Source organism: Hippoglossus hippoglossus, chromosome 20 (assembly GCF_009819705.1).
Source record: "Hippoglossus hippoglossus isolate fHipHip1 chromosome 20, fHipHip1.pri, whole genome shotgun sequence".
In the NCBI taxonomy this organism is placed as follows: domain Eukaryota; kingdom Metazoa; phylum Chordata; class Actinopteri; order Pleuronectiformes; family Pleuronectidae; genus Hippoglossus; species Hippoglossus hippoglossus.
Window position 1 is genome coordinate 3,000,034 of NC_047170.1, and position 12,785 is coordinate 3,012,818.

At 40.3% G+C, this 12,785-nt stretch overlaps 1 protein-coding gene across 1 annotated transcript in view; it reads right to left on the reverse strand.

Moving 5' to 3' along the window:
- si:dkey-225n22.4 (collagen alpha-1(XXI) chain) overlaps positions 1 to 12,785 on the reverse strand; it is a 62,603-nt gene that overhangs the window by 28,565 nt on the left and 21,253 nt on the right. The window contains exon 19 of the mRNA XM_034572808.1: positions 3,288 to 3,341. Within this exon, the coding sequence (XP_034428699.1) occupies positions 3,288 to 3,341 (54 nt within the window). The remainder of the gene's footprint in view (positions 1 to 3,287; positions 3,342 to 12,785) is intronic.

The window sequence follows — 12,785 nt, forward strand, 5'->3', positions numbered from 1 at the left end:
AACCCATAATAAATTTTAAATGTTTGTTTTACACTTAAGTTTTAATACTTTTTGGTAAAAAATATGTTGACTGACCATCTTTAAATGTAGAGATAAACATGTTTGCCACTGTTTGTGCTGTGATGTGCTGCTCCACTCAGGTCAGGCTGTTCCTGCTGCCCTCTCTCTTCTTGTCGCTAGGACTCTTACCACTTCTTTTTACAATGCATTGTGGGAAGCAATTAGTGCACTGTATAAGGTATAAAAAACTTCACTCAACATTCACACAGCAGTCTACCCGCACAGTGACTATCATCTGCATTTGGGTCCTGCAAAAATGAAACCCTGAAAGTAGAGAGCCCAATCAAATTTCACAACATAATCATTGTATTTGAAATTTAATAAAGTTTTAGTATAGATTCAATTTTAGATTTAGATTGAATCAAGCTTTTTTTCCTGGTATTTTCATGCACAAATTGACAATTTGCATGAAAATACACTTTTGTAGACAAACATGGTTGTTAATATTTTGTGTCTAAGCGTTTGGAAACTGTCAAGTAAAAGTAAAAAAGTAAAAGATCGTCCTGATGTAACTTCATTATGTAAACATGGAGAGGGGTTACATTGTGCAGTGTCTTGTCACGTCATGCACTGTCAGACATCAGCTTGGAAGCTTCACTGAAGCACAGACTCTCACCAGAGGATCAGAGTGCTTTGCATTCAGACTACGTGAACCTGCACTGATGATTCCACTGTAGATAAGTGTGTGCTTTGTGTGTGTGTGTGTGTGTGTGTGTGTGTGTGTGTGTGTGTGTGTGTGTGTGTGTGTGTGTGTGTCTGTGTGTGTGTGTGTGTGTGTGTGTGGGAGTGTGAGTGTGATAAAGTAAACTAAGTGTAATCTCTGGGGTTTAGAATGGGGCTGATGGATCTGGATATCAGCAGGTGTCTGACATGGTGGCTTTACTCTGGTAACAACATTGGGCCTGTTTAGCATCAGAAATACATTGTGTGACCTCTGTGTTCTCTCTGCTTAGTCTGTCTGTGGGAGAAAGATTTAGTCAATGTCAAATTTCAGTGTCGGATCAGACGAAGAGATTCCAATTTAATTTCAATGGTTTGTCAGATTGTGACGGAAGGATATGTGGAATTAAATTTGAGATAAAAAATAAGATACATCAGCTTTTGTGGAAGTAACATGAGCACCAATGAGTGTGACAGCAAGTTCTGCCCCTAGAAAACAACTCACAAACATAATTTAAGTGAAGCGGGCCCTGCATAACAACATTTGTCTGAACGCATCCATCTCTCAGCAGCGTACCAGCAGGTCTGAGGCTAGATGAGGGCATCTGATCTGTCTTTAGCAGATTGTGGTTATCTACACGTTATCGTACCTGAGGCGAGAAGAGGAGGGTGGGATGACAGATGAAGAGAGAGGCCACATGGGGCACGGAGAGGAGACAATCACAAAGAGGACTAACGGATTTATCTTACTTTGATATTTTAGAACAAACTGTGAGTCTGTTTGGGACGGATCAAAATAAGAAAAATGCCCGTCATGCTAAAAACGTTCACTCTTACACACAATCATACAATCGGCTTCACATTTAAATGAACTTAATATCTGGATTTTAATTTGGATCTGCACCAAATTGCACACACTCCCCGAAACATGCCGAATTTTTACCATTAAGATCTGTGAACTACTTTCTGAGAAATGAACTAAAATGTGGAAACATTTTGAAAAAAAGTGACCAAAAAAATGTCCTGGATCCACATTCAAATATAAAAGCTTCTTTCCTGTCCCATAATGCATCCTTCCATAAAGTGTCATGGTAAGACAAAAATAGGTGACGGACAGGATTTTGGGCAGCATTCCGGTTTTCGTTTCTAGTTTGACCAATCACGTTTGAGCAGCAGAAGAGGTGGATCACTCTGACTGAAAAAACAGTGGCTATCAGCTTTTTTATTTATCTGCATTCATATGCAGATAGCTGTTATAGGGATTACACAAAGTGTGGTCTGGATCTAACAAAAACCTACAAAAAGTCGAATGTTTTCTGTGGAGATACGTTTGACTTGTGTGGTTAAAATACAGTCGCACTGTAAATGGTGTACAGCCAACAGAAAGATGGAGGCTTGGGAACCCCAAAATATTGGCAGTTGCCCCCAGAGGCTGATTGGTCGTCAGATGATAGCCAATGGGCTCTGAAATTGTATGATTTCATGTGACGTCATGAGGACGTGAGAAAACTGAAAACTTGATGCACAGTAAACTGACAGAATATTTAATTGAATAGACTCGACACAACTATTCTGCAGATAGTTTCAGAAGCAGGGTGGTTTGCTGCTGACCCAGATTCATTAAGTGTAAGACATTGCATTGTTACCAAGCAATTACAGTGGGGGGGGGGGGGCTGAAGTATTGTAAAACTATTTACAATAATAAAAGCTGCATTCAGCGTTTTTTTTCCTCACTGTGCAAACATCGGCCTGATTAGGAAGGGAGGGTTTTGTTTGGGGATGCAGTGGGAAGCTGCTCTGCACGCACACATTAAGATCTCTCTCTATTTGTGCTTTGCTTTACATTCTGGCCCAGATGAAGTGCGGGTGTGGGGTGTGACAGTGATGGGTTTAGCAGTCTGACTCATGCAGACATTGGATATTAAAGTAAGTACATAAAAAAAGGCATAACATTCAAGAGTTAAAGAGCCTTTTCACCTCAGAGGACAAATAGTGACTTGGGCTTGACATAAGTAGATTCATCAGCTTTTTCTTCCTGATGGTTTGTATTAGTTATTACCATATAGATGTATTCAACAGTTAATGGAACTTTCTGCTGAGGCTCACTGCCCACGTACAGACACAAAGGCTGAGGACAGCTCGGTGTCTGCTCTGGGTGCATTTGCATTGAGGCCCTGTGTGTGTGTGTGTGTGTGTGTGTGTGTGTGTGTGTGTGTGTGTGTGTGTGTGTGTGTGTGTGTGTGTGTGTGTGAGCGTGTGAGCGTGTGAGCGTGTGCACTGGGTTTACTAGCTTGCAGCAGTGTGTAAAAGCAGCAATGAATCTCAGCTCTCATGTTTACGTCCTGATTATTCCTCCCTACAAATCTTTATGGGACCAGTTAAAAGCTAGCTGCTTGTTCTATCCACAGAATCCACAGGAAACGGGTTTCGCGAGCCGTCTCGTCACAAATTATTACAACATTTATTGACAAATAACTTGGCCACTTTGACATTTGACAGGTATGCGATGCTTACAATCTAAAATCCCCTCATGCAGCCTTCTGTAATACAAATAGCAAGTAACTTACCGGGGCACCTTGAGCTCCAGCAGCACCGGCCAATCCAGGAACCCCCTTCTGTCCCTGAGGACACAACAGACATGTCAGAGCCTTTCACTTTACTGCTGCTATCAATAGGTTCCACATGGTAGCATCAGTTGACTAGCATCTGTCATCGGATCCTCATCATTTAACCAGATATTGCTGAAGAAGACAACATGACATTAGAGGAATACATGTATAAAACACACCAGATCCACTTACAGTGATTGAGCAGCACTGAAAAGCAAAGGTGAATCAGGGTCTTTGTGAACAAATGGATGAATGCACGGGAGAAAGAATAAATGGGGATTTTGTGCTGCTTTATTCTGTATCCACGGTAATATGGATAAAACAGTGTGACATTTTGAAAAGTAATCTCTTTAAAAAGGTAAAACCTGTTAGTGTCTTTAAGTAGGACTAAACACTATTATTGTAAATTTATAAATAGTACGATTTATATGCAGTAAATAAAGAAATACCCTTCCTAGCCGTTATAGCAGCTTAGCTCATATCACACGACTGTCAGATGGACTGACACACTTTGTACAGACATGCATGGTTCACAGACGGTTCATCCTTTTTACTTTGTACTTCCTCCAGCAGGAGGTTGTCATTTCTGACTATGACTAACAGACTTTCATGAGCCCTCAGGATGAATTTTAATTCTGATAACTTTGGTGATTCTTAAAATACTTGTGTCCAATAGATTGATTTACAACGAAATTCTCATCAGCTTCTATTCACGTATAGCTCAATGGCAAATCTCAGTATGCTAACACACTGCACTAAGATGGTAAGCATGTAGGAAACATCAGCATGTTAGCATTGTTACTGTGAGCATGTCAGCCTGCAACCACCACTGTGTTGCCTAGCATTGTCAAACCTGCTGTAAAATAAATATTTGAATATAGAAGGTGCTTTTTCTCATCTAAGTATTTGTATTTATTGACAAAAAAATTGAAATGTGGTTGAAAGCTCTGAAAAAGCCAGTAAGTCAACTTTTGAGGGAGATTTCCTGGTCTCTTGATGATCCAAGGGTCAAGAATGAACTTCCATATTCAAATGAGATGGGCTGTTCTCAACCTTTGGCCTGCTGTGTATAACGCCAAGAAAAAGCAATGATTCGATATTGTTGCTCGACTCTGTGAATGTCTATAGAACTAGTGCAGTTTGAATATGAAGGCAATGTTGGGATTAAGCATGTAATGAGCCTCTGCTTGTGGCACAGCACTGACGCATGGGGCAGCTTGTGGTGTGGCGAGTCCCGTGGGCGGACGTCTCGCAGAGAGGCGGCAGCTTGTTAAAATAAAAATGAACGGCAACAAACAAACACATTTTAAGCCACAACACAACATGCAAATAAACTTTAAACCTCCAGCAAGACCTCTCTGCGCTGTTTAAGTATGTGTGTTATATGTGTTACGATGTCTGTGGTATGTGACCTGGTTCCAGTGTGTACCACCATAGTACACTGGCACTGGCAATGACCATGTGAAACAAGCTGTAAAACACATGTTATACACTGAAGACCATTCATTTGTACATGATGCCTCCTGTAAAGCTCTGACTCGTCTGTCTACTCGACACATACACAAGTGTCCCTTGTTTTCCACTCAACATGGTCAGCATTTCATAGTTCCTCTGTTCTGTGTGTCCTGTGGAACCAGAGGTTTGGTGTTGGGGCAATTACTTTTTTGTTAGGGGTTGGGGAAAAAATGCAATGGCACTTTTGCTGTACATAAACATATATATATATATATATATATATATATATATACAACTCTGTTAACAAGATTTACTCTTGAATAAATATGACATTTGTCCCAGGATATATGTTACCAGCTCAGTAAACAGGATGAGATGGTTATGATGTAGATGAGCTTTTAGGTCTGTATTGCATTAGCTATGATACATGTTTTGTGTTTGTCGTGCATTTCTATATCTGGGGATAATGTTGGAAGTAATCTCACTTCTACATATCTCTCTGTCTCTCATGACTCTAACATGTTCATATCTCTCGGATATATCCGAGTTAATGGTATGTGTCCTTCTAAATGGAAAATGGATTGAATCAGTTCTTTTCCAGTCTCCACTCGAAGTGCTTTACATGTCGTATTCATCCATGTTCACGTTCACACAGCACTTATTTACACAGCTATTTTGGGGTTCGTTATCTTGCCCAAGGGCACTTTTGAATGCAGGCTGGAGGACCTTGGCATTGAACCATAGCCTTCTGGCTCGTGGACGACCCTCTCCACTCCCTGAGCCTCAGCCGCTCCAAATAAATATCAAAAACAATAGATCACATACAACAAATATCCTTGAGGTGTACTGTCATGAGGTGGTTGAAGGGTACAACTGGCAATACTCCACATTGGGATTTCCTGTCAACAATTTTTTTTTAGGGCTTTATTTTTCAATACTTTTTGATGTATCTTATGTGTTTGTAGCATTACCCATTGTTTCCTACTAAAGCCTTGTATGTTTCAAATGGATCACAAGTCTGTAATTTTACTTAAAATTCTCAATTCCTAAAACAGATGGTCACTGTAGGTTTTATCAATCGTTGCTCAAATATGAGGAAATAGTCCATTTGTTAAGGAGCAACAATCAGGAGCAAATTCAAGCGTGAATGACCTTTTCAAGATCTGCAATTTATGAAAAGAAATGAATTTCAGCTGCAGCAGATGTAATCGCCCAGTCCTCATCAGTTGAGGGGAAACAAGAATGGTGCAAATAGAACATTACTCCTAAATTAAAGTCTGGGACTTAATATTAGACAAACATGGCCGAGGAAAGATAATAATGCTCATTGTAGGGGTCAGCCACATTGCAGCCTCGGCTGTAAGGTTTCATTCAGGGTTAGGGTTAGGGTTAAGGCTCCGCTTGCAGTTTCAAATATACTCAGATGATTTCTCAGCCAAATGGCATCAACGTAACCCTCAAATAGCATCTTCTATCTTTATCCAAGAGCGTGGTCTTTCAATTTCAGTGCATTATTTCTTTATTCCACGTTCAGATTTTGTTATGCGGAAAGCATTAAAAATCTCTGTCCTTGCAAATAGCCTCAAGCACAAATTGTCTCTGCTCCTGCTCGAAACCGTTTGTCTGCACTCAGATGTGCTGTTTCTGCACAAAGCTCATCAGCTCCAGTTTGAGTCCTTCTCCTCGTGTTAAGGTTGTTTCCGCGTCCTTGCTAAACGTACGCTCTCGGATTCTGCAAATCTTCTGCTCTTGTGCACTGAACCTACTTAAAGGCCCACTTATTTTGAGGATAAATTAAATATTTAACTAGGCATATAAATAGTGTTGATATAAAATACAAAGATACAATAACTTAACATGGTCTATTAAACAATTTGGTTTATTCTCAAAATGATGTAGGTATGACAAGTATGCAGGGAAATTCAAACCTGCCTGTGTCTGTGTGTTTGGTCCTAAAATCTCTTCTCTTTGGTTCATCTAATACAAAATCCTGTGAGGTAATATAAAGCCACTTTTTAACCAGAAGTATCTGGAACTATTTTCTAAGAACTAAAAGGTTCCAGCAGATCGGCGTTTGCCACACAGACCAAAGACCAGGGGAAATTAGACACATTGGCCTGCTGATGTATGAACAACTGACAGTTACAACAAGCTGTTCCCCTCCGGTCTGTGATGGAAGTTATCTGGAAGCAGGCGAAAGGAGAAATAAGGGAGCAGCTTATGTCTCACACAGAAGAGTTTATTGCAGCTTGATGCGCATCACACGAGACCAGGCGGTGAATTAAATATCAACGCCCCCCCCCCCCAACCTATCTCCTTCCCTCCCCACCTCGCATCACCCATCCTAACAGCATGTCCATAAAAGGCTAGAGATGCTTAAACTATCTATGTTGCATGTATGTATATTTGCATCTTATTGTGTACTTAAACCTCAAGCAAACATATCTAATTCATGGTGTGTCCGTATGTTGTGTCCTTGGAGCCCTCTGATTTAGATATTTAAAAAATCCTTGAGTGTAGAATTTACCCCTAGCTCTCCCTTTATCTCTGACCTGGCCTCGGGTATTGCGAGGAGGGAAAGGAGTATTTGTCGAATAAGATGGGCTCTATTCTCGCAATGGTTAATAAATAGCAGATGTGCTGTGTGAGGATGCTCACATTGACCAAATGAAGTAAAATCCTGAAGTACTCTACCAAATACCGTGCTGGAGGTCCCACACCAAAGGTCTCTGTACTTTTGTAAAGTACTACCCCCCAAGCAGGGAGTCTTGGGGGGTAAAAACATTTCACCTGTACTTAATCTATGCCATGGTTCCTGAGGTGGAATCGTACGGAGTTCCTGTAAAGGTTCCTACTTCCTGGGGGAAAGTTCCTGTGGTGGGAACACATGAAGATGACTAATTGTTGATTCCTTTTTCATCTGCTCTTCCTGATCCTGTTAACCTGAGCTCCTCTATGATTTAACTTTAGCCCTGGTTCAGCGCAGCTCTTCAAGTATGACGCCATGCAGGTATGAAGCACTTTCCCTCTGTTTGAGCCTCTGCAGACACTGAGGGTACCAGGTCTCACCAATATGTATTTTAAGTGTAGATTTCTGAATGTTGGCAGCGAGGAAACAACTGAATTAGCTCTCCACTGCGTCTGTTTTCCTTTGAAGCGTCTCGCCACACTACGCACATAAACCCGTAAGAGCAGCAGACCTCATAATTACACAGCCAAGACGCCCACCACAGTCCAATAAACGACAAGATGGCATAAATCTCTCAAGGTCTAGAACAAGAGAAAATAGACAAGTGCTCTGACACTGTCCTTTCATGTAAGCAGACGAATCTGCCACTTCAGCCTGCCGCATATTGTTAAAGACTGACGAGACTGTAACCGCTTGACGTCTGAACTCTGCTTAGATTAGTTCAAATTGAAGATCTGGAAAAAACGTCAATAAAAGATAAAGACAACAAGCAGAGAAATACAAGAATACACAATAGAGTGTGTGACTGACCAGACGTTTTTATATAACAGAGGAGAAATATGCAGCAGCTCGCTCACTCTGGGCTGAGAGTCAGTAGCTGCCGCTAGTCAAGTAGTTTAAGTATCTCAGGGCTGGCTCACGAGCTGGGGTAAGACAGAATGTGGGATTGACAGGCTGATTGTGCAGCTTTAGCCGATATTCAGGAAATGTACCTGACGGCTGTGGTAAGGAGAAACAAGCTCTTGAAGCTTTTGAGTTACCGTTCAGTCTATGTTCCAACCCTCACCAAAAGCCATGAGATTTGAGGAGAGACCCGAAAGAAAGATATAGCATACACAAGCAGGTGAAATGAGTTTGCTTTACAGGAAGCCTGTGGAAGAGGATCTAGTTGAGGTGGTTAAGGATCTGATAGGGATTACTCCTGGCCTCCCTTTAGTGGTTTTTCTGGGTGCAACCAACTGGGAGGAGACCCCAGAGAAGACCCAGAACATGCTGGAGGGATTATACATCCCATCTGGCCTGGGGAAGCCTTGGGATGCTCTGGGATTTCTGGAAAGTCTTTGAAGCTGTATCAACCACTTCACACTGAGGGATACTGGATATGTTGAACATGCCCTATGGTTGCTTGGCACGTTCAGGTAGAACATCAGGTAACTACGATCATTTGTTCTCCACAGTGCTCTGGCTCGTTTGGGAGGAGCAAAAGTGTCAAAAGATATTTGAAATCTATCACAATTTGACAAAATTACAAAAGCATAAATTAATTGATTGATTTGTTTTAATGGGATTAAAAATTAAGTATTAAAGGAATATAATTCCCATAGGATGATGAGTGCACATGTGACCTTGTGCTGCATGTCCTTCCCCTACTCTCTTTAAACCTGTTGAGTTGTTGATAAACCAAAAATGTAAATGTACATTTAAAAATGTATGTCAAATAAATAATGAATAGATAAATAATGGTATTTAAAACCTTAAAAAGAGAAATTCATGAATGGACTTACATAATAAGAATATATACATATATTTATACCCATATATATTTCCCATTTGGACTTCCACTTCCCTGCTGCTTTCCCTTTTCCTGTTAGCCATATGATTTTGCTGACTCATTATTTAGCTTCTGCTTTTAGCCTTTCCATGACACTTTGGTCTTTGCACTGGTAAAATTATGTAATGACATTTTCGCTCATTTTGCCAGAGTACGTCCCACAGTGTCATGGAAAGTGTCTTGACATAAGTCTCTCTGACTGAAATGTACTAAAAATACCTTATATTTAGTCTGTAAATTAAAAGCAGTTATCAACAGACTAAATATACCTTATATTTTTCTACCCCATTCTTTTTTTACCACGCTCCTCCCCTGCTCTATAGAATCTTGCCAATGGCCACAGGACCGTCAGTCCACCGGGACAAATATAGATCTAAAGGGAAGCCGACTGTCAGCGAGCGCAGGACTGGCTGATTAATTCTAACCTCACATGATGTCACTTTACTCCAGGAGGCCTGTCTGTGCACTCTACCATTATAAACAGCATGTGCTGTGTGCGTTTCGGGGTGGGAGGTCAGTATGTGTCGAGGGATGTGCCTCATTTACCTCACTCGCATTCGCATGAGTAAAACTGCAAACTAATGTGCCTCCATAATCACCATGATTAATCGCCTCGTTACAAAAAGTTTAATGTGTGATGCTGCAGCTTTTACATTGTTTAATTTATGTATTTACTTGCTGTAGGTTGTTAAATAGATATGACCCTGATGGTATGCTGTTATTTTGTTACCAATTCTAAAAATGAGTCATGTCGAAGAACTTATTTTGCATAACAACAATAACAAATAATTACATCACTACATAATCCAGAAACAGATGTTTCTTTGTTAGGGAGCATTTAGTAAAGAAAAGAACATGGAAAACACAATTGGAAACACGTTTCACTTCTATTCAGCAGCACATGTTTCTGAAATACAAACGCAAGGAAGCACAGATTCAATGACAACATCCATAACAACAAACCCAACTTTAAGACCCTATGCTTCAGATTTTAATTGAATAGGCAACATTTTGTTTGTTTGTTAAATACAAACTTGTATGTCTTTTACTATAATATGCCAAAAACAGAAATGTTCACGTTCTGCACCTACTGTTTTTGAATCAAGGTCCTAATTCTAACTAACTAATTCACTAGGTAAACAGCTATTAAAGTCCGGTTAGAAATACCTTGTACTTCAGTTGCATCCATTTTTGAGTATTCAGTTTATAATTGACCACATCAGAGTTTTCTTTTTTAACCATGTGCCCCCCCGTGGCTCTGTAATCTGTACTTGTGGTGAACAACTGATGATTTGGACCTCTAACAGCCTGAGGGATGGAGAGGCTGTAACTTTCACATTAGCAGGTCTCTGAACCTGCTGCTAAATTACAAGCATAGCAGTTTAAAATAAACCCGGCTTAAACCCACATGGGCTTCTTTGTAGTGTCTATACAAAGACTATTGTCATGGGTTTGCTTGTTTAAGCAACATCATTTACAGCATCCCACTATCACTTAACGCTTAAATACAAAGTTCTGCTACAGTTGTTAATTATTTTTGTAAAGAACATATAAAAGAGAATTTACATTTCGATCGCTGAAACATTTTCCAAACGTCTCCTTACAGATTACACGTATACTGTTTAATTACAGGGAAAGAGCGTATGACAGACACTATCTTTATCTCTGTGACATTAAAACCTCACACAGCTACATCTGAAAATCCATAATTTTGGGTGTAGAAATCTCTATACCAGATAATAAGAGACCTGCGACCACCATAAAGCAGATAACTTTCTTCACTCGAGTGGCAAACATCAAATCCAATGTTCCTGAAAGATAGCAGTTTTCTGTTTATGTGCGTTTTTTTGTATGTTAGTGTGTGTGTGTGATTAAAGACCATGCTGCCGTTAGCCTGAGGCCTTGTACACTATATCAAAGTTTAGGCCTCATTAACATTCAATGGAGCTGTCATGGATGGGTACACGTAAATTCCTTACAGTCGATGGAAAATGTTTTCCTCAGGCGGTGACCACACGGGTGGGTAATTTGGTCCTGTGCAGATCACAACTGTTGTTACACACACACACGCACCCACATACAGTACATATCATGTACTGTATATTTCTTTTTTTACCACTGTACTCTCACTGAGTGTCTACTCCTTGGTAGTTGTGTAGGAAGGGATATAATTCCAGGCGTATTTACTGGCCCTATTCTGATAATTGTGGTAGGGTTTATAATGTAAACTTCTCCTTGTACTAATAAAATCCCACAGTTCTCCACAGAGGATGTGGCCTTTGCAGCCCTATGACCTTAGATCCACTTCAACATATTTTGCCCCCATAGGTCAACAATACATCCATGCACAGTTAAGTTTCATGTATTTATGCCTTAGGTTTCTCCCAACAGCTTTTTAAACTAAACAAACAAACCAACATCACCTACATCACAATCGTCATAAGCTGGTTTGATAAGCACTAGAGCGCATTCAGTCATTTCCAAATGCTTGATTTTCAATTTGTCTTTAATGATGTGAAATAATTTGAGCCACATGCTTCATGCCAACCCACCCCAGTCAACCATATCATAACATAACTCTTTCACATATAAAGTTGAGAAAAATGTTAGCGTGTTTGATTTACATTGAGGAGTTTAAAAGTGAACGCTTCCTTGAATAAATGGCCTGAATTTAATCACACAAACATTCATACAGCGCTATATGCTGCACCGCTTCAATCACCAACCATTCACACAGCTGTCAGGGTTGGGGTTCAGTATCTTGACATGTGGACCAGAGGAGCCCGGGAATCGAACCACCAACCTTCTGGTTACGCTCTGTCTCTTTATTCCCTGTAGAATTCATTAGTTGGAACCCAAAACGGCCAAACACTGAGCAGGTAATGCATTTTATATGGGACTATTATAAGATGAAATGATTCTAGAAGGCAAATAACAGAAGATGAAAAACAATTGAAACTACCTTTGCAGGGCTCTGTTGTTTTATATTAAAAATAAAAGGGTGAATACTAATATCAGTCAAAAAACAATGCTCATAGAGTCCTGAGCCTGGTCACAAGCAACAGAAAAGGCTGACATGGTCTGTAAACATGACTATTTGTCCGACAGTTTTCTCTGATCAAGCTGTGATCACACTCACTCAACCTCACATGCTCCGGATTCACTTCACTGTAGCTTGAGAAAGAATCATGTCTCTGCTCAGTTGACTTTTCATGCTGGAGCTGAACTGAGACCTTGTTCGACGTGCCATGCTTTCAGCTCACCTCTGGTGTATTTATACTCAGACTGCTCCAAGGTAAATGTCCTTGTCAGACTTCAACAAATATTAGAAGAAAAACCAACATGTACCCAAAGTACCTCAAATAAGTGCGACCAAAACATTTTATAAGTTTGCTGCGGCTGTTCATAACGGGCCAGTTTGGTTCACGCATCGGAAAGTTTGAGTCCCTGAAAACGTCCGATACCGAATGATGATTTTCAG